General features: G+C 39.9%; 1 protein-coding gene and 1 long non-coding RNA gene across 5 annotated transcripts; both read right to left on the minus strand.

The window, feature by feature from the left end:
* Nucleotides 1-1858: 1858 nt before the first annotated feature.
* On the minus strand, nt 1859-2563 carry LOC113012448 (uncharacterized). The gene is made up of 2 exons (XR_003270698.1): nt 2519-2563; nt 1859-2355 (listed from the first exon to the last, which is right to left on the minus strand). It is a non-coding gene; the product is annotated as an uncharacterized LOC113012448 (long non-coding RNA).
* A 691-nt stretch (nt 2564-3254) lies between these two features.
* Nucleotides 3255-21317, minus strand: aspg (asparaginase homolog (S. cerevisiae)). Of its 4 annotated transcripts, XM_026152011.1 has the most exons (18): nt 20461-21316; nt 16726-16849; nt 15856-15891; nt 13838-13949; nt 13590-13715; nt 13417-13500; nt 13088-13214; nt 12881-12993; nt 11213-11398; nt 10992-11105; nt 10776-10895; nt 10532-10627; nt 8855-9018; nt 6984-7070; nt 6361-6460; nt 6206-6271; nt 6038-6106; nt 3259-4483 (listed from the first exon to the last, which is right to left on the minus strand). In XM_026152011.1, exons 1-18 carry the CDS (start codon nt 20708-20710, stop codon nt 4442-4444), a joined length of 2016 nt encoding a protein of 671 aa, XP_026007796.1. In that variant the 5' UTR covers nt 20711-21316; the 3' UTR covers nt 3259-4441. The 4 variants fall into 4 exon arrangements, with proteins under 4 accessions (XP_026007799.1, XP_026007798.1, XP_026007796.1 ...); XM_026152013.1 differs by lacking the exon at nt 6038-6106 and having other exon boundaries at nt 3258-4483; nt 20461-21317; XM_026152012.1 differs by lacking the exon at nt 15856-15891.
* Between the last annotated feature and the right edge of the window lie 1416 nt (nt 21318-22733).

Here is a 22733-nt window from a genome sequence, read left to right on the forward strand (position 1 = left end):
TAAAAAAAAAAAAAATTAGAGACGATTAGTTTTTAGAATGAAAACAGGCGTTAAACAGAATAATCAGAGTGTTGTCCTGCCCGGGTTTAATTTACGAATATAAACCAGTTTTTCTTCTCAGACTGGACTGCACGGAAACAAACTGTAGTGGTGATGTCATGCACATGGAGCCGCTCCTCGGTGAGCTACGTGTCACTGTGAAACGCGGCACCCGTGGTGGTTTCACCGAAACACTGGCTCGCATTTCTTGAAAACTGAATTCAAATTGACAAAGTATGCTTTTTTTTAATGTTACAGCTGTAAGAATCCGCATTATTTCTTTTGGATTAAATTGATATAATGGGGTTAAGTGTCACCACCAAAGCCCATAAGAGCAGAAACAAATATTTGATAGGCTATATGTTGCACCTGAGAGTGCAGTTTAAATTAAGAAACACCACAGGCTGGTGTGGTATGTGGTATATTGGGCTCCGTGGTATAAGACTATGACATGATTAGCTTTATTTAGCTCTGAGTTTTAAAAGGTGCCTTCAAAGCCCCTGGAAACAGCAGTACACCTGTTGGCTGAGGTTGAAATCTGTGGATGGTTCCTTTAACTTAACAAATGAACTAGCTGAGCGGAAATCATATCTTGGGTGAAATTTATCTTTAACTTCAATCGTTTTATTAGTTTAGCTCATTAGTATCAGAGCCCAAATACAGTCAACTTTTATTCACAGTGGCGGTAAGTGTAAGTGTGACGTATCTGATCTGACTGCTGGAAAGTTGTAAGGTCACCGGGAGAGAGCGGCGGCTGCATGGAGCAAAGTTTTTCTTTGTCTTTCAGGAGGGCAGAGAAGATCAAGAGTGACTCTGGTGCAACAATTATGACTTGACAGCTAAGCAGAGGGGGGTTAATCATTTGTTTTATCCCCAGAACAACGCAACTCATCACACCCGCTGTTGCGCATGCACGCGTGCATGCACGCAAACACAGACACCTTCTTTTGTGTGATGGAGAGACAGGGGTTGTGAGAAGAGCAATAACTGCAATTCATAGTAAAGATGATTTACCATGTCCGTCACCCAGCCCTCCCCTCTGGAGGAGGTCTGGGTTGAGTCTCCTCTGGCCGCTGATGAAATTCCAAAGACGGGATCCCCTGGGACTTCGTGTGCTGCTACATCTGCTGCCCTTGCGCACGTACAGGGAAATCGCTCTGGGCATCTCATTAAGTCCTCTCCTATGTCTTATCCTCTGACTGTGAGACCTCGATCTGCAGCTTCTCCCGGTGCACGGACAGGCTTTGTGAGAAACGTTTAGCAAATATTGATAGTTCTTGGCGCATGGAGGAGATCAAAAGAAAAAAAGGAAGGGGGCTGTCTAAAAAGGGGAGGGGGAATAAATGGTGCACACTGCTTTCATGAATGATTTATGCAATGTAGAGTAGCCTTTCCCTTCCCTGGGAAAAAGCATTTGGATTTACTTGTGTCAGATTGTGAGTCCTTAGTTTTGGTTTTCTCATCAAACCTTTAAGCAGATAAGAGACCTGAATGCAAACCTGTGGCTTTAATTAAGTCTATCTCAGTTTAGAGGCTTTTTAAACTAATTTAGACTAATAAATGATTTAATCAATATAATACAGACGGGAAAACAACAGCCCAGGAAAAATGATATTAAACCAAGTTAAATGGGGAAATAGCTGCTCCACGCTTAACTATTTGTTGATTAAAATGTCTTACCAGCAATTATTTTTCTCTGTTTTGTCAAATTAGATAGCAGCAGATGTGATTTTTCCATATTTACCACAGTTGCAATTTTCAGTACTTTGGACAGCGACCATCCCTGCAGACGTAAAGTACACAATCCCACGCATACCCATTAGTGACAAATGGTTCTTTATTGACTTCTGAACAGCAGCAACAGTAAAGCAGTGAAAAGGACGGGTGTTACAGCAGCAGGAGCAGCAGAGCTGTTAAAAAATTTGTATGTGCGCCAGCAGAATGAAATTACTGAACCCTGAAGATTTTTACAGCTCCCCGCAGCTCCTGGATTGCAGGTGTGATTGCAACACAAGGGGGCACAATGAGAGTAGGAGACAAAGGCGTGCATTAAGGAAGAAGAAAAGCAGAGCAATTCACTCTGTCGTTTAAAAAAAATTAATTTAAAAAAAGGCAAACGTTAGACCTTTCTGGTATAGAGTCACTCGAGAACAGTGTAGCTTCTTCTCCAAAGGTGGGAGCATTTGTCGTACTGGTCAAGTGGTCCTAAACATTTCACAATTTTGTTAAAGAACTGTTGAACTGTTGAGAACCACTTAATCAGAGAGACTACGCACGTCTTCATAGCAAGGTCCGTCCTCTAAACTGCTGATCTCACTAGTGAAAGAAACAACAACAGACAGAATTAAGTTCTGTTAATCTGTCGGTTAAGGCACAAGTCAAACACATCACGACAGCAGATTTCACACTGGGCCTGATGGAGAGCAAATACGCAAAAACTAACAAGGGGTTTCAGCCAACGTGCGCTGAGAAGACTTACCTAGAGATAGTTCTTTCCTCGCGGTGGTGTTTCTTTGTGTCATCCCAGCCCAGACTGACTAACTGCAGGGTTAAGAGCTCTTTATATAGCGTTTTGGGGTTGGTTCGTACAAGCCTCACATTCAGGCAGGAATGAGGCCCGTGCAGGTCCAACCGGATGAGCTGGGTTCCACCAGTAGGAGCACGACTGGGCAGCCACGCTCAAGACAAAGATAGCAACTGCTATCACATGAACATGAGGAATTTCACGTTATCTTTGTCTTTGTAGTTTGTTTAATTTCTGATGAAACTATCAATTGTCTCACAAAGTCTTACATTGTGTGAGCTGAAGGGCTGTGTTTGGGTTTCATGTCATGTAACACCTATTTTAAGCAGATACTCTGGCTACCTGTCAGTGTTAAGATTGTATTACTAGCTTTTAAATCACTGAATGGCCTGCACGAGATAAATTATAGATGGGAGTTTCATAGACACGGCATTTCAGTGGTCTCAGAGGGACTCCGTTTCACTTGACTTTTCTTTAAAAAAAAATAAATAGGGGGAAAACCCCACTATGTTTTTAGATTAGCCTTTAACTAAACCACGCCTTAGAAAACGACTATTTCCAGCCTTTTTTTAAAAAAAAAAGTTTTCCAATTTCATTTTTAAGTTTTTAAAACATTTTATTGTATGTAAAAGTGATAACTGCTCAAGAATCAGGCATGGAGCAGTCCATGTGTTTTTTATTTTTTTTGTGCAACATGGGAGCGATCACAGGAGACATTTCTCTGAAAGAAGAAATTTATTTCTGCCTCTTTTTTTCATCCACAGAACAAACTAAATCTCCCAGAGTTCCTGATTTGCAGCAGCAGAGGCAACAGCAGCAATGGAAACAACAGGATACATTTAAAATAACTAAGATGTATATGCACACACATGTAATCACAAAACATTTACGTGAATGACTCTTGCCCAGATTGGTATTAACGTTACTGAAAACCAAACAGGAGTAGCAATGTTTAACATTTCCTCATGTTTAACTAAAGTAACGAATAAGTAAATGTCATTCATTTGTGATTACAAATGTAAAGAATGCGAAAAGACATTTAAAACACATTAAGGAAAACAGAAACCGTGACACTTTAAAGCATTTATGTCTCACACAATACTCTGGATTTCCCCTTTCCATCTTAAAGAAAGAGATATGTGACACTTCAGGCTCAACAATCAGAACAAGAAACACGCTAGATGAGTTGCAAAGGTTTAAACTGCAGGTTTCTGAAATACCTGTTGTAGCAGGAGGAAATGAAAAGCTCTGGGAACAGAGGTATACTTTGGCTCAAAATGCATGGGTAGTTTGGACACCATCCAAAATAAAAATAAAATAAAATTTAAAAAAAAAAATCCTAGAATCATTTGAACTGAGATTTTGCAGCATGTCACTATAAAAGAAACAGCATAGAAATCTGTGAATGTACCCTGTACGTCCAGATATTATGCTATGACACATATATTGCTACACAAGGAGAAAATATTACTTTATATTGTAATGTTCATGTGTATATATATATAGGTTCTGCTCAAATGGCATAATTCCCTAATTAGACATCACATTTACTACATACATAGAAATAAAACATTTGATTAAAACAGTCAGCACTGTAACCAGTTTCCTTATACACAGAAAAGTCTGCAACAACTTCATGTACATACATCCACTTATTTTCTCTGGGCACCATGCCCTCAGCAGTTACACAGTCTTTTGTGTTATTAATATTTTTGGAGAGGAAGACTGCAGCAGCGATGGCTTTGAAGAACACATGCAATCAGATGACATCCAAGAAGAGAGCAATTTTGTGAAAAGTAGCCGGACGTTGTGCAGAGAACACCTCAGCAGTTAAATGGATGCCAGCAGAGGACAATTGTTGGTTCAGGTAGCGTCAGCTCAAAGTGCCGGTGGGGTAGCCTTGAATTGGATCACTCCGCTCTGCCACGGGGACAAACAGAGACAGGATTAATATGCAAGGGTGGCTGGTGTTTCAGCAGAATTCAATAAAACGCTTCATCTCCAACCACAATTACACACACAGATGTTATCTGATGTTATCTGATGTATCTCTGGTGATAAACGGGGTCTGACACACGTTTGGCTCAAATTCATGCAATAGTTGTTTTGCAAAGTGAGCAGGTTACAAATTAAGCTGGCAATTAGCTCATTTTAATCAATGATTAAGTTATTATTTAGTAAAGCTGTCAGTTCAAGTTTCTCAGAGCCAGAGAGAAACATCTACACAGTAAGGAAGCAGCTTATCCTCATGAATATTTTTCTTGATTACTTCTATTAACGATTAAATGATTTTCAACATATATATATATATATATATATATATATATACACATACATATATACACATATATATATACACACATACATATATACACATATATATATACACACATACATATACACACATACATATATACATATATATATATATATATATATATATATATATATATATATATATATATATATATATATATATATATATATATATACATACATACATACATACATACATACATACATACATACATACATACATACATACATACATACATACATACACACACACACACACACACACACACACACACACACACACACACTGCTTTTCTAGTCTAAGTGAGCACTCAAAGCGCTTTCTTACTACAAGCCATATGCACTTAATCACACACACATTCACACAGTGCTTTTCTCTATACCTAAACACTAACACTCTCATGGATGAATCAAAACTCAGGGCTCATTTTTGCCCAAGGTTAAGCTGACATGCAGACTGGATCTAACTACCAACCTTCCAGTTGGCAGATGACCTACTCTATGTCCTGAGCCACAGTCGACCCGGTTATAATATAATATATTGTTGGCACTAGGAGCTTTTCCGATTTCCTTTTGCAGTCTGCTTGTGTGTCAGTTCAACCAGTGGGATCTGAGCAGGTGTGGGTACATGCAGGTGAACAAGGTGTGTGAAGACCCAAAGAGTGAGTGCATTGACCAAAATGCTATGTGGACATAGTCACCTATCACCTGACATAAATTTAGGGTTTTAATTTGATTTTCAAAAGGAATCTATTTGTAAACTACAACTGAACAGGAAGTATGGAATTATTAAAATATACTTCTATTGGATGTCCTGGTTACACCAGAAACCCAGACCCCAAAAAAAGCCCGCTTCCCCCAGGTTTTCAATCAGCATGCTAGCTAATGGCTTTCCAGATCAGAGCCATTTCTCTGTAGATTTGGCACGTTATTCCCACCTAATTTGGTGACCATTCCAAGTGTATGCAATTCCTCTTTAGCACTTTGCGCTGAGACACACAACCCAGTGACAACAGGTCATGATGGATAATAAGCAAAAGGTATTGTAGACAAAGAAAAAAGGGAGCCAATGCAGTCATGCACAGGGTTTGATCTCATGCTGAGTATGGGGAATGTAGACACAGGGAAACACACACACTTGGGCTACATCTTTTTTACCTCTTCCTCATCATCATCATCATCATCATCATCATCATCATCATCATCATTAAATTCACCCAATACTTTCTGGAATTAAACAAAGTAATTGAGAGAAAATTATAGACAGAGAAACCAAGCTTGCCCTGCAGAAGAGTAAAGCTGAAAAATGGAGAAAACAGAGCATACCTTTGATTTTTTGCTCTCGAGTCGCAGCAAAAATGCTACCACATCCTTTTTGCCGACAGCTTGTGCCTGTGACAGGCGATGATGGAGAAGTTTTTTTTAACTTTGTGAACTGCTAAGTGTTAATAAAATAGAAATATGCCTTCCTACAAACCCACCAATTGAATTGCAGTCTGCCCATCATAGCCTGGTTGATTTAAGTCTGCTCCAGCAAGGCTCCAGATTTCCAGACCATCCAGGTCACCATTGGCTGCCAGGCTGATGCACACAAAGTAAAAGCATTATTACAGCAACAGGATTCATTTCTCCAAAATCAGTATTAATATAATATTATACACTGGGCAAAGAACAGCTTGTGTAAAGGAAATTTGTGGAAAGACTGCAAAAGCATATCAATGGAACATTCAGTATTACTGAGCCACATGAGCCACAGGAGCTTGAGGTTTATCTTCATAGTGACACATGCAATGCTTATCATATGAAAGGTGTGTTCCTGAAACTGGAAATTGGAACGGTCTTAACAAAACCTGTTTAGTGTCTCGGGCAGATTTAAAAAAAAAAAAGAAAGAAAGAAAGGGAAAAAAAAACAACACGTACTTACTGACACTACAGATAGAGAACAGATCTGAAGCTATGCTGTTAGGGAGCATTCCTACAGTTTGTGTAAGAGTGGGACAACTGGTTGCACCTGTGTCAGCTATGTAGGATGGGTCATTAGTGACGGTGGAGCAACGAAGTGGCTGTGTACAATTGTTACAATACTTCCTTTTTTGTGTCTGACCTGCACATTTCAGTTCCTGCTTCGTCCAACTCATGTCTGGAGAAATGAGCTCCGGTCTTTCTCAGCAGCTTCACAACTTCCTTGTGTCTAAGTTAGAGAGCATGTAATCACAGAGTTATTGTTACTGTATATCACCATTCACACATGCACTCTTTTCTATTAATAAAAGGGCATCGCAACTGATCACTTTTCTGTAACTCTTGCAAACCTTAAGACAGAGCTAGTAACATATTCCACATGGTACAAGTTTCAAGGAATGTAATAACACAACACAACATTGTGACTATAAATCTCTCTCTAATTGCAGTTGTATTAGGACATTAGATTATGGTGCATTTTTGCTATTCTCAATTCAAAAGTCAGGTCTTCCCCTCTCGGTGCCTGTGTCCAATCGAGAGCAGCTGTTGCAGCACACACACATAGACCCTGCTATTAATGATGGGCCCAAATACTCAGAAGTTTGGCTAGACTTCAAGAGAAGTGATGATGACAATCTCAGTTACAACAAGTGTGACGAGTCCTTTGCACGTGAACCAAATAATGCTCGTGCACTCCATCTCCGTCTCTTAGCGAGATGCCAGAGAGCCTATATCTCATTAATAAAAGGGCTTATGTTTAATAAGCATATTCGTTTGAATCAGAAGAAACAGACATAACTACCTATTAAGTGTAATTAGATATAATGCTAATTTTAAACAACATTTTCATTCACACTGTAATTTAGACTTGGAGCGAAAGAGTCTGTGTGGCAGTAATCGTCGTTTGGCAAGTACGAACAAGTTTGTTGTCCCCCGCAAAGAGCCGCCCACGCAGGAGTCACATGCAGTGATTTTCACGGTGACAAGAAATGTGCATTAAAAGCAAAGGCTGAAAAGTTTCCACAACTGACCCGCAGACTTTCTGAATAAGACCTGTGTGACAAAGCGACAGGGTAAGCTAGTAAGAGCTCAATTTTGTGCCTAATTGTTTAGCTGTATGGAGAGCAACAGCCAGAGAACCTATTAGGGACTTCCTGCGGAGCATAAGCCAGTAACTCTCATCAATGAACCGGGGAGCAAGCTGGTAGGACTGGTTCAGAGGGCACTCCCCACATTTCTTTCAGGTTTCTCTCTCTGTCCTCTCTGCCTCTCCTTATATGGGCATTAGGCTCTTAATACAGTACGAAATGTGGCTCACAATGTGCTCGCGCATCCCTGACAGCAACTTAAAACTCCACTTTTATTACTTTTGTTATTTCAGTGAAAATATTAAGAAGGGGAATAGCTGCTCAAGCTGTGCAGCACATTACAGGAAGTGTAACAACAGGTGTCTGCGCTCCAGTGCATCCCTCTGCCATCACAAAGGCAACAAGTCCACACTTGCAGCACCAACCGTTGAAAGAGATGAGCCATTTGTCGCAGCTCTGACACACACAACGTTTTCACCCTGAGGCTCAACATAGCCCTGAAATGTTACGCCTGGCTATTCCCTGACAGACGTTTAGAGCAACCTCAGTGAATGACACAAAATTAAAAATACAGCTTTGGTAAAAATAAACACTGCCTAAATTGTCAGATGACAATTAGCCTAATTAGCTTATAATTATTGCCCGGCCTCTAAACTCCATTACGAGCCCCTTCCTGGTTTCACCCTCCCCCCAGCCGCTGCTGCTTTCTTGCCATTTGAGCAAAACCTATCAGCAGCTCATGTAATGAAGTCCTCTCTGTAGCAGCTATTAAACATATTTGCAGGAGATCCTCAGATGTCTAATTGCCAAGAGGGGGGGATTTAAATTGTTGTGTTTGCAAATTCATAAATGACAATATTACTTTAACAGCAAGATACAGGCAGACACACTGGCCCTTACTGTTTCGAAACAAGACAAGTCTTACCTGAAACGCACAGCATTGCATAGGGGTGTGTCACCATAGCGATCTTTAGTGTGGACCGAAGCTCCATGACTCAGTAGGTACTGCACCATTTTGAGGTGGCCCTCACAGGCAGCAACATGAAGGGGTGTGCGTCCATCGTAGTCCACCAGACATAAGTTACTGCCCTGTGGAAAGGGAAAATCCTCAGTGTGTGTGCTGGTGGTTTAAAGGTTAGTGTGGTGAGATGATGTATTGATTTTATTTCTAATCTATATTTGTTCTTTTTGTTTATTTGTTTTTATTTAATCTTTATTTATACGGGTAATCCCAGTGAGACTCAATGCTCAATCACAAGAGAAACCTGTTTCAGACAGCGTAACAAAATTACAAAAATAATAATAAAAAATCTCCTGAAAAAGACTAAAACTTGAGTGTACAACTAGAATGATCGAAAAGCCTTACACCACTGCTAGATTTGGGCGATGCCAAACCTGTGGCTGATTTTTTTTCCACTCATCTGAGGATCTAAAGTGCCAAACTGTTTGAGTAGCAGTCTTCAAGAATACTTCTCCAGGCTTCTTGAAGGACATTCAAAGCTCTTCTCTGGATGTTTGCTGCTTTTTGTTCCATTCTTTGTGAGGATGATTCCACACTGCTTCAGTAATGTTGAGGTCTGGGCTCTGAGGGCCAACCCATGCCTGGTAGTGTCCCACTGTTTTTTTGTTTGTCTTTATCCATGTATGCTTTTAGTTTGACAGTGTGTTTGGGATCACCGTCATGCTGAAAAAATGAAGCCGTTGCCAATCTGATGCTTTCCAATTAGCATTACATCGGATCAAAATTTGACAGCACATTTCTGTGTTTATAATTGCATCAATTTTGACAACGTCACCATCCACCGTGCTTGTATTCACTCACTGTTGTAGCTCTCTCTCGATCTCCTCTGTAGATACTGACAATGATTTGAACCAAAATTTTCAATTTGATCACTTCTTAAGACCTGCTGCTACCGATTTTAACTAAATTTCTTGTCTAATGTGGTATATCTCAGCCCTTTCTCCCTGCTTACTTTCCTTAAGAGTGGCTGCTTGACAGCCGCCCTTCTACCATTTCTGCAGAGGCTTCAGTGAACATTAGAGGGATCATCAACTGGAAGGTTTTTGCTGGATTTTCTTTACTATTTCTTAAGGACATGACTTTCAAATACTGTTCATCTGCTGCTTTTTTATGCTTGAATGATTCATGGGTCAGTGTTAAGTGGCTTAACAAATATACAAAAAATAAAAATAAACAAGGTCTGGACCAAAAATGAGTGAAAAGCAGCCAATGCCCTTACGTGAGGGCAGAATATATTTTTGAAAACTTCAAGGTAATCTAGGCAGCAGCTGCATACCAGTCAATCCACATACAGACATGTACATGCGACTGTGGAGACAACTCTAGGCTTGCCTTACCAGTCTGTCCTCTAGTTCTGCTTGTCTGAGTGCCTGCGTGTTGACTACACCGCTCTAATACAAAATGGAAGTGTGACCCTGAAAATGTTTTGAAAATCTACCAGTGGGAAAAGTTTTCCAAAGTTCAATGACCTTATAGCCAAACATGACCAGGAAAGAAATGGGTAAAATGTGTTTGGAGACTCAAAAACAGGAAATAATGATTAACTTTACAGCATGTGGTGAAGGTCGTAGGATTGCTTACCATCTCTTTTAGGGCTTTTAAGGCCTCAATGTCACCGATCTTAGCAGCGGCGCATGCCAGCGTGGGAGTCAGAGCATCTCGGATGGCTTCCAGCTCCTTTTGAAACCAGATTCCAAGAATTTTAAAACCCGCAATTTCTCTGAATATGAAAACAAGTCATCAAGTATGGCAAAATGACAAGCTCCTAATAACCTAAAGTTAGCCCCAGAGCTGAAAGTCTGCGGAAATGCACTGCTACCCTTACCTCTTTGCAGCTGACGCTTAGAGACTTGGCAATGACTTGGATGAAACGGCTGTCACTCAGGCACAGTTTGGCTCCTGCCAAGTCAGCGATCATTTCACCTCGCAGGTTCTCTGCCATCATCTGGACAGAGTCACAAAAAAATAATAATCTTTTAGCACTTTGTTACTTTAAAAGCTTCCACATAATGGAAAAGAAAGTGTTGAAAGTGCCACCAGCCTTTTTCTTCGCCTCCAGAGCAAGCTCCTTCTTGGCCAATACGTAGGACAGTTTTGACAGCGCAGCCTCTGGAGTCATGTCGCCTCCTGCTATCAGGCCGGCTTCTATCAAGACCTGTAGTATCAATCACAGGAATAAGTGACCTGATTGATTCATTCTCTCTCCAACTCAACTGAACATATTAACAAGACTGTGATTAATTACCAAGCGTCATGAACTACCTTGCCAGTGGCGTAGGATGTAGACACCGACCCCCTCAGACACTGCGTGCAGTTGATGATGATGACACCGGCATCAGTGGCTTTCTTTAACTGTTCCAGGAGATCAGGGCGGTTATCGGGGGCATTTCCGCTGCCGTAGGTTTCCAGGACCACTCCTTCCATGGGTGGCTGCAGGAAAGCCTTTACCTGGACAAAGATGAGCGCAGTTTCAGGTTATAAACACCCAAAATTTATGGCCATCTTAACTGGCTACTCAACTGTGCAGAATCAAGATGAGAAATTAGTATTCCGTGTTATTTTTCCTGCAGCCCCTTTAACTCCATGCAACCCATTCACTCTCCTAAAAGCCCATCTGGTGCCATCTCTGCAACCAGAGTATCTCAGTCACTGGTTGGCTGGTTGGCACTGGGAAGCCCTACACCACATCATTAGCCATGGCATATGACTAGAATGGCAGATGACTCAAATGGCAGAAAGGAGAGCAATTAATCTGAAGGTGTTAGCAAGCATAAAGTCACTTGGCAAGTTTGTGCCAGTTACCATAAAATGCGAGAAGAAGGTGACATTAAAAGTTCCAGGTTCACTCAGTATTTTTTGATGCGATAAGCAGTTTGACAAGAAAGGTGTGACACAGATTACCAATGAAGCTCCCGTACTGCAGAGTGCGGACACACGAGAGCCAAGTGCCTAATCAAAACGGTGCCTCATAAAAGCAGTTAAAGGCTGTAAGAAAGCCTTGATAGCAGAGTTGGGCAGTGGGAGCAGATTGAGACAGTAAAGTCGCTCCCCCAGCAGACGCTGCAGGGGGAGGTGCAGCTAAATGTTACAGTATCTGTAGCAACCCTCCCTCTTTACAGGGGGATTGGACATGGCCCATAACTCCGTCTCATCTTTCTCTGGCTTGAGCTTTGATGGCAGCTTACATGACTGGGAAAGTAACAGAAGAAGGCTAATAGCGCAATTACATTGAAGTTAACTATATTTTATTGCAGACAAAACAACAGTCTGTTACCTTTGAAGAACAGGTGATCTAGTACAACAGAAAAAAAGGAGGCAATTACAACTTTCTCGGCTTAAAGATTTGCACCATGCCGGCAATTTTAACATACTCATTTCAGCACTTGACTGCATGTCATTTGGTTTTAATTGGAAACAGCGTAAGTAAGCTGGAACCTCTGAGGCTTAGAAATGAAGCCAAGGCTCAAGTCCAAATACTGCAGTTCCTCAAGCAGCCAAATGAGGCTGTCTCAAAATGTGAGAAAACAGACTCCCATGTTTAAAAGGACAACATTGGAGAAGACAATACGACTGCTGAGTTACATGAAGCTGGCTGTTTGTTTATGGTGCTAGTGAGTGTTTTAATCTTTTTTGTGACCTTAGCTGTAAGGTTGTACAGGGTTGCATTTAAGACTTAAAGTTATACACAACTGTCAGGGCGGCCGCTCTGAGTGATTAGTGAGGCACTCTAAGGAGCAAGCTGTTTAGTTTTTATCATTTTCATTCTTCTATCCAAATAATGACAAGCGGTAGCTTCAGAACATCTGGTAAATATTCCAAAATTACATCCATGGTCCACTTCACAGGCTACACCAGTAGCATTAAACAAAAAATGACATTTTATACCACTTTAATAAAAAGTTAAATAAACTACATTTCCCTGAAACTTACAGTAGACGCAGTGATTCCTGGGAATAGCCTAAGCAGGCCTACGTTGCGGTTCAGCTCAGTCTTGACTTGAAACTTTGCTGTGGTGTTTGCCCTCCACACTGTATCCCAGTTGACTGGCGGAAAGTTGAAGAAACTCCATTAAAAAAATAATCCTTTAAAAACAAAAAGTGATTTATTTTCTACGTAAGCAGTTTATTGGTTCCTTACTTGTAATATCCACTTCAGCAGTGGCCAAGGGGGCCAAGTTAGGAGATGAGAATGCATTGAAGCTCCCAGCATCCACTTTGGTCACACGATTCCCTCTGTAGAGTTTGTTGTAGAAATACAGGCACACCTAACAAATGCATGTTCATAAGATGAACTTAATAATTTATTTCTTGATTGATTAAATCACTAACATATAACAGAGCTAAGAGAAAACAAAGCAACAACTGGCTATCAGGGTATTACATTCAGTCAGTTTCTCTCTCACAATCCAACATTTCTAATAAGGTTTGCAGTCAATTAGCAGCTATAAACCATCTTCTTTATCTCACCTCAGGAATGACAAATTGTCCAGCAATTAGTAATGCCCCAAGTAGATTGTCTCTGCCATCATTCCTCATCTCATAGATGGGTACCTAAAGACAGAAAGTGTCTCATTTTAACAAAGCAGTAAACCCTGGTTTATTTGCTGGTTAGTTAGTGACTTGAGGATAGCAGCTCTTACCTGTGAGCCCGTGAGAATGATCGGTTTGCCCAAATGCTCACACATAAAGGACAGGGCAGAGGCTGTGTAAGCCATAGTGTCTGTGCCATGAAGAATCACAAAACCATCGTAGCTTTCATAGTTTCTCTGGGGTGAAATAAGAAAATAATTATCATAATGGAGATAATTTCACATGGCCAGATAGATTTTAAAAGCAGGATTTAAGTAATATAAAGGCACAACAACAAATTAAAAAGAGTAGCAAGTACCTCAATGTCCTTTCCAAATCTACCCCAGTCATCTGTGGTCATATTGGAAGAGTCCAATAAAGGATTGTACTCCAAGATAGTGTAGACTATCCTCTTATTTTGTTTACTCAGTCTGGAAGAGAAAACAGTCCAGTTTATCTATGAGCTGCATTCTCTATAGGAACATTTACACAAAGCCAAACAGTGACAGATTATACAGCCAATAATAAAGCAGCGGTGTTGGTCGTTCCAAGTACAAATATTCAACTTCAAAAGTTCACGCAGTCAACAAGCAATTAAAGTCTTTACTGGGATAAATTATTACGTATTATGTATTGTGGTGAACATTTAATAAAAGCTGGATCAGGTTCTGGTTAAAGGGGAGATGTGAGCTTAAAGAAGCGTAAGGGAATGTTAAAAACGCTGACTTCAAAATCTGGGCCTTCTGTCTGAGCAACAGGGCGCCAAAACCTGTTTCAGGTTTACGCACACAAAGAATTTTCAAAGGGTAAAAGGGAGGGGCAAAGTCACACAAGTTAGACAGTGCAGCACTTTAAAAGTTAAGCATTTTTGTTTAGCACAGTAGAGTCCCAATTTCCTGCACAGCTACATGACTGAACACTTACATTTATGGACACAAGATAGCTTATCCGATATATTTTGAAGGTTCTTTGGTGACTCGTATCATGTTGGAGCAAAAGCCTGTATTTCTTTTTCATTGCAAATAATAGGGAGGGAGTCTTTCATACATACATATTTATGCTGCCTGTAAGTGCAGTTTAACGCAGGCGTCCCACAGCCCCACCTGCCACGCTCCATGTAAGGCAGCGTGACTGACTGAAAAGCCATGAAGCGATTTTCTTTTTAATCTCCCTTTTAAAGAAACACCGTAGAACACCCCCCACATTACCATAGGGCAGCCTTATAGCATAGAGATAGGAGGTGAATGGAACAGCAGGGGGAAGAGCGGGTGAGCCCCAGTCCATCCAAGCAGGGGTCCTATAGACACTCTACTAATTAGCCTCAAGTCGACACATGACCCAAGAACATATGTTGTCGATCTTCTAGAAGAAAAGTGCCTAAAAAAAACACTATTCAAATCACCAATTATTCACATATCTGGCAGTGTGTCCTAAGGTTTAGCAAAGCTACACATTACCATACTCATGCTAAGACACTTCATATGCTCAGAATAATAAACGCATGGAAGGACGCTGGAGGTGGAAGCAAACAGCCCTGTGGCATTGCCTCTCAACATCACATGAATAAAGCTTTGCAGTTAATCAATAAACCAATTCCCCTCTGAAATAATAGACGTAGGATCAGCTCTTGAATAAGATCAACGGTATGCCTATTAAATTTGCATGTGAGTTTAATTCAGTTGATATGAACACTGCAAACTCAAGGATGAGCAAGTGTTAAGACGTGCTGAACACCTAAAAACATTCAATCAGTAGAATATTAATGAAAAACATAAGAAGATGGCATATATATATCTCACAGATAATAAAATAACGAAGTTCTAACAACCTATCTTTAGAAAATACTTACCATTTCAAGGGCCATAGATACCTTGATATCTTTACTATAATACAGGACTAAACCCACTTTTATAATAGCAGTCAACATGAGGCCAGAGAGGAAATTAGTGTCTCTGGAAAAGGCTACTTCTACTGACGATGAAGACCCTAAAGGGCTTGTCAATCGGCTCCGAGCCCAATTCACTCAACTGCACACAAGCATGACAAAACAAGACAAAATAAAGTTAAACATGCAACACTGCAATCTATCTTTTGCTTATATCAGGAACGAGACGCTGTACAGCTGCCTTGTTAGTTACAGAGTTCAAAATTAGCCGGAGTAAGAGACACAGAATTACTTCAAGCAACAAGCAACTTTTTCCAACTGCCGAAAGACACGTAGGCATGCACTTCCCAACAGGGAAGCACACCCAAGCAAGTGGTGTTAAGTACAGCAGAGACATCAAACCAATCTCAAGCAGGGAGAAGTCAAACACAATGCAACCAGTACTACAACACCCGTGAAAGTGCAGGTCGGGATGGGGCGCTGGCTTCCTGTTAAAGTGACAAAAGCGGTTAAGGGTAATAAAAATAAGTGCATCTCTTAACAGGAATGTAACTTGTTTTATTTTCAGCCTCTGCTTTTCCAGATAGGAAACATATCTTGCACTGTGTGCAGTTACTATCTTGGGCAGATCCAAGATATAGGGCGATTTAGCCTGTATAACGAATGCTCTTGCAAAAACACCTGAAATACATTATATCTCACTGTCCTGAGGACGGTCTGCACATACTATAAACACAAAGTTTGGATCTATAAAGATCCAAATAGCTGTCAGGTTTAGCCATTCAGGAAAAGCACTGCACATTAGATGAAGTGCAACATTTTTTCACTGTGAAGTGAGACGGTCTCAAGTTAAATAAATGACATAATTAATGTAATAAATTAGGTATAAAGGAAATAAAAACACACAGGATTTCAAACTTTTAGTTCAAAATAAGCAACATTACAAATTTACATGCGATCCTTTTCTTTGTTGTTGACCTACTCTTGCTCTGTCAGTAACACAGGCCTCACAAGATGCTAATAATGAAGACAAATTATGAGCTAATGCCTCATGGCTGTGACAACAGAAAATACTGTTAATTTTCTGTTTTCAAATAAGGATAAGGAAACATGTTTAAAATATTACAAACACAGTTATCGTTAGCTTCATAGCATAAGTGCCTAAGTCATTGACTTAGTCAAATGACTTAGGCAATTATGCTATGAAGCTAACGTTATGTAGTCTTCCTCTGATACATATGGCAACCAATAGTACAGCATGTGGTTTCTTTTTGTTAAATACAGATATATATATCTACATGTTGACTAATGGGTGCACTTACGGCAGGACCAAGGTGTCAGATCCATAGTACTCATACATGCGAGTCTGGTGAGCATATGTCTCATCATGGAGGATGGGCAGCTTACGCAGGCTCTTCACAAAAGCATTGGCTTGTGGGGCAAGAACTATAGGTTAAAGAGCAGAAAAACAACAGAGATATTTAATGTTTAACAGTTTGCTTTTAGTAGGATTACTATTAATAGAAAGCGAGCACAGTGGATATGCTGTCATCTCAACACCACAACAACACTCTCATACTGAACCCTAGTGGTTATTGTAAAAAATAACATTATGGCTGGAAATACACTTGAAGCACACTTTTAAAAACACATGATCTTCTTGAGTATAACATAAAAGGACAACATTAAATGTACTATTAGAAACAATAACACAAAGGTTAGGAGACAGAATATAATATGGACATGCAATCTTAACTGTCAAGCAAAATAAACACATACATTGAACTCACACAAATAATACAGCTTTAAACTGGCAATCTGAATAACTGATGATTATCATATTTCAGTTAACAATCATTTTTGTCCAGCACATGGCCTCACATTTGATTTTAGTATAGTTTAGTATAAAGAGGAGTTCCTGATCGTCCCAGTGAGTGAAAGGTTGCCTACGTACTGTGACTGGAAAACAAACCCAAATCATCACCCCTCCACCACCGTGCTTGACGGTTGGTAAGGTGTTTGGGTTGATATGCTTTGTTTGGTTTTCACCAAATGTGGCGCTCTGGATTTAGTTTAGTTTGGTTTGTCCAAAGGACATCGTTCCCGAAGTCGTGTGGTTTGACAAACCTAGGCTATACTGCCATGTTCTTTTTCTGGAAACCCTTCCAAAAACGCCATATTTTTTCAGCCTTTTTATACTGTACAAACAAACTTAACATTGAACACACTAACCAAGACCTGTAGCATCTGAGAGGTAGCTCTTGAGTTTTTTGCAATTTCTCTCTTGCACAGTCTGACTTTGGATTGAATTTGCTGGGGATCCAGGCATCTGTCTTGAATGTTTTCCACTTGTGAATAATCTTTCTTACTATAGAATGATGGACCGATGGAATGATGGGCAGCAACAATTCCTTCTCTAAGATCATTCATATTGTGTTAACACAAACTTAATCCTCCACAACAGCACTTCATGATGATCAATTAATCAAGTGCAATTTGTCAGCAGTGGCTGGCTCGTAGTTTCCCTCTAAATTGTACGGAAGCAACAAGGGTGTAGTTACATTATCACAGGGCTGTAAAGAAGTCGTGTGAAAACTATTTTTCATATGACTGTATATTAAGGGAGCTGACCTACAGTTAAGTCCGTGCAATTTTTGTTATTTGAGCCTTTTATCAAAACATATTCAAGTTACAATTGCAACCAATATGGGCTTAAAATATGACTAAAGTAATACTTTCAGCTTTAATTTGAGGCTGTTTACATCCAAACTGTAGGAAGAGTATAGTAATTACAGCTCTAACGGCATAATGTATTTGGAAGCAGTTGCTATAAGACCCACAATATGTAATCAAAGAAGCTCTCGATTCAAAAACCAGACCATCTTTAGGCTCCAAAAAAAACCCATCATAGAGACAATGGGGATATTATAAGTGGCCAAATCAAAAGTGTGGGACATCCTAAGAAAAAAGGATACACTGGTCAGCTCTGTAAATAATAAAAAGGCCTGGACCCCCCACAGATCACCATAGCTGTGAATGGTCACAGCATCTTTTCCATGACAAAGAAGAAACCACTTCAGAAAATCCATGTAATGAAAAAGACTCTCCAGAAGGCAGGAATATCATTATCCAAGTCAGCCATTAAGAAAAGACCTTGGAAGACCTTCATCACAAGCTCCAAACTATTCACTGCGTTCAAAACAGAAAGGCTAGAATTAGAGTGATGGAGAAGGCTTGGAAGCATGAGTCGAGCAAAACAACACAACGAAGGCAGTGTGTTGGCACTGAAAAGATTTCAGTCATTTACTAAGCTACAATGAAGGATAGTTACAGTGTTTGATGTAAGTATAACAGTGTCATATCAAATCTATAAAATCATTTTATTCTTAATTTAATGTCTAAAGAGTGTATTTAATTTAACTTTTGTTTATCTGTTGAAAAACAGACCATAAAGAACATACCTTGGCATAAAACTGAGGAAAAACTGGTTTTGGGTGTTAGTGACATGAATATTGATGAAGCCTGAGCTGGGAGAACGCCAGGGTGTGGGGAGAGATTAGATGAGGAAAAGATCTTTCTGCTGTGGTATAAATCCTGTGATCACTTGTCAATATCTCAGTTGGTCAACAAACCACCTTGATCTACTGTACATTGCGACTGATCTAGCACTGTGTTTGATGAGTTCACTCTGATTGTTGGGCTCTATTTAGCTATAAGTATAATATACGTATAATACAAGTGTGGATGATGACCCTCGCCTAAATGGCTTTCCGGCTGCTTTTTTTCTTTTCTTTGCTACCAGAACATGGATGGTATATATTAGCATATTATCTTATGCTATGTTATACCCCTAATTAAAGATTGTGAAATTATTATGTAGTTTTAGTTTGTATTATTCTCCTGAATTAGAAGAAGGTGATAACTATTACAGTTATTAAACTGATTTGTATTGCATTAGACTGCTGATTCTGTGTGAATGAATGATATTGTTTTATGATGCATTATACTGCTGAGTTATAAGAAACACTGTTTTCAGAGAGTCAGGACCTTGCTTTTTCTGATAGTAGAGGAGACAGACAAGGCCATAAGTCAGGCTCGCTTGGAGTTAGAAAGAATGTGAATGTTTAGGTTTTTACAACTAGCTGGGGGCCACTAGAGGCTATAAGAGTTTGAGTAATCCTCCACCAGTTTGAGATTTTGCTGTGACCCTCTTCATGCATGTCTCCCCATCCGGATGGTTTGTGCTCATAAAGTGTTGAATTGTATGTAATAAAGTAATTGTTGATTGAGCATTTATCCACAGAGTATTGTCCTTCCTTCAGCCCAAAGGTCAAAAGAATTGGGAGGATTTAACAATGGCCTTGTAACATTCTCATATCTACTCTATTGTGTACAAAGTAATGAAAGGTATTTGTCCAAATATAGTTAAGGCAAGTTCAGCTTATTTAGAAAATCCATAACATATAAGAATATTTAGTTGTATTGCAAATGTCAAAGCAATGAATAAACCACAAACATGAGTAGGTCGCTTATTATGGATTGAAAAATAGGGACAGGTGGTTTTTAAAAGTCCGAATACCGCAGATGTTGCACAGTAACTAATGTCAACATTCAGTTATTCATTGAGAGAACCTGTTTTCACTGTAGTACGTTTGGCGTTGGCTGCTCTCCTGTTTCGAAACTTAAGTCTGTTGTAAAACCCTGAATCATGCGCAGAGTAAATACATCTGATCTCAACTTTCGTCTTTGCATTTCTGTTCACTAAAACCAAGCTTCATTTAGCATCTTCATTTCCATGTTCATTCACAAGACCAAGACAGTCTGCTCATGTGTACACCGGTGTAGTTTATTTGGAAGGTCGCCAGTCGCACATGGCATCAGCTGTGTAGGTAAGCTGTTTACCCCAAGTCTATTTTCGGATGCACGTGCAGATTGTTGTCACGCCTCGTGTTCAGACCCACATGCAAACATGCAATAAGAGGAAGCCACCGGCTATGCTAGCTAACTGCTACAGAGGAGAACAACGAATAATTGATGACAATGATTGCCATAGCTACCGTCTTCATGAAGAGTCATGCCGATAGTTCCTCCAGTATTGATAACGAGGACCCGCGCCTCCGCGGCGCAAGGTGAGGTTACCAGGTCGGCGTTCTCAATCGAGTTGCAACTGGACAACTTTCTCCTTCGTCCTGGATGAAGCTGAAGACTTCGTGGAGGGGAAACATCATTAACTTCTATCAGATCCAGAGATGGTTGTGACAAAGCCCGCGCGAGAGATGTGAGGCCATTGGTGCTGGAGTCCGCCATGATGCTTTTCGAAAGCCCCGGCGCTGTCTCTTTAAATGCGGTAGCTAAGAAAAGTGTTCAAAACCCGGGTTTCTTTATTGTTAGCAGGGTTACATGAGGATCGTCTGCCTTTATACACGGAGAGCGGCTTTCGTCGTAGTTAAAACGGCTTAGTAAACAGAGGAGGGACTCATTGTTACCGTTATGTTTTAATTTCCCCACCCACTTAAACTCTTCAACTTCTCGGACTCCTCAGAGCGCACTCTGACGTCAGTGACGTGGGCGTGTTCTGCACGAGTCTCTCAGTAATAAAGTTTTGGTCTTGGTTCAAGGAATTTTTATTTAGGCTGATCTACAAATTCTACGCAGTGAAGAATTCTGTAGAAAAGCTAAAGAATGACCTAGATGTAAACTCTTTATGCGGACAGTCTCCTGATACCGTGTGCCCATCATGTTCACGTTTTCATATCTTTATATGGAAATATTTTATTTGGCTGATATGGTTATGATTATATTATGAATTATAACCACAGCAACCAATATTGAGAGTACAATGACACTCTCACCCCCTTTTCCTGTTCCTGCTGTTACAACATGTATCATGCTGGCGATTTAACTTACGTTGTTACTTAACGGTTTGCAATAAAGTTGTTGAAATATACTGTGTCTCTTGAGTGTAGAGTACATTTGTGAGGGTGACTTTTGCAATACTTAAATAATAGTTACATAAAATATGGTATGTAACCTTATAGCCTTGTAGTTATGTGTATACAACATAAATCCCTCGCGCCACACTAAAAATCTTCTGGGTCAAAACCAGCACCAAACGGATCTTTTTCTGTTATAAAGCTGCAGATGCACATTTTATATCACTATCAAAGTAGTTACTGGAGTAAAGCACTTTGTGTGGTACTATTTTAGTAGTCTTAGAGTGTGTTACCTTCAAAAAGGTTAATGTTTGTACTTCCAGGAAAAGATTTTGTGTTTCTGTGTATGGGGGTGTGTTTGGGTGTGTGGAGGTCAAGCAGTGTCCAAATGCAAAGCAGTTCAAAACTTTTCTGTCTTCCCTAAATGACTGCTGCTTGCATGCTCAAACTAATGGAATAAAACAAAACAAACACAGTTTTAGGGAAGAACTATAAAAGATCAAACCTAATCGATCCTTTTGACGTACACTGACCTGTCTTCTGTTTGTCATCCCTTTCATTTCGGCTCCATGAGGGCCCCAAGGGCAAATAGCAGCTAAACTGTGTTTTCCTATTTGCACAGTGGGTCTATAAACCTGTGTGAGATAAGATTTTCAGAACAAGGCTGATGATAACTGCTGTCGCTCTTCTCACCTTGATAAGAAGCAGTTTACATAATAAATGTATATATTTTCATACAATTCATTTGGATCTCCTGAACAATTATTTCCACGTGTAGAAAAACTGTTCTGATAATAACTTCCAGAACAATTCGACCTTTACCATTAAAAGCAATTCTTACAGGTAGTAGCTGTATATTGGAAGGAAATCTTACCATTACAATTATTGTGTATTGTAATGTATTGTAATCCTTTTTGAAATGTTATCCATCCATCCACCCACAGTTTCTTTTACCTGTTTATTTAATTTGGGTACTCTGTACTCAAAACAGTGCAGTAAAATGCACCCAAACAGCATGAGAACTAATTATTATGCCATTTTTATTTAGTTGTCTCTTTTATTTAGTTTGTTTTTTCACTGTGCTCAAGGGGCCTGAGTTAGTGAGCACAGAGAATGCAGGCAGGTAACTTCCTTGTAAAGCTCCTCGCAGGCACATGGGGGGAGAAACACCCTCTGGCATGTGTGTATTTCAGAGAAATGTCTGTGTGCACCTTTCTCACAATGTGGGCTCATAAATGCGGAAAGGTGCCTTTGCCGCCTGTTAACCTGTATGGGAAGCTTTGTTTTGGGTACAATATAGAAAAGAAGGAAGACATTAGCTTGACATTTTCACTGCATATTTTATTTGGTTATTTCAGCATGCACTATCTGACACAGACAAATCGGGCCCTTTTAAG

Source organism: Astatotilapia calliptera, chromosome 19 (assembly GCF_900246225.1).
Source record: "Astatotilapia calliptera chromosome 19, fAstCal1.2, whole genome shotgun sequence".
NCBI classification, from domain to species: Eukaryota; Metazoa; Chordata; class Actinopteri; order Cichliformes; family Cichlidae; genus Astatotilapia; species Astatotilapia calliptera.

Excerpts from the sequence above, each read along its gene's own strand:
- aspg (XM_026152011.1), bottom strand. The coding sequence starts at position 20,710 with ATGGCGGACTCCAGCACCAATGGCCTCACATCTCTCGCGCGGGCTTTG. Across the intron at positions 13,716-13,837 it reads GATTTGGAAAGGACATTGAG|AGAAACTATGAAAGCTACGA; the intron begins GTACTTGCTACT and ends ATTTCACCCCAG. Across the intron at positions 7,071-8,854 it reads TGCAATGCTGTGCGTTTCAG|ACACAAGGAAGTTGTGAAGC; the intron begins GTAAGACTTGTC and ends TCTCTAACTTAG.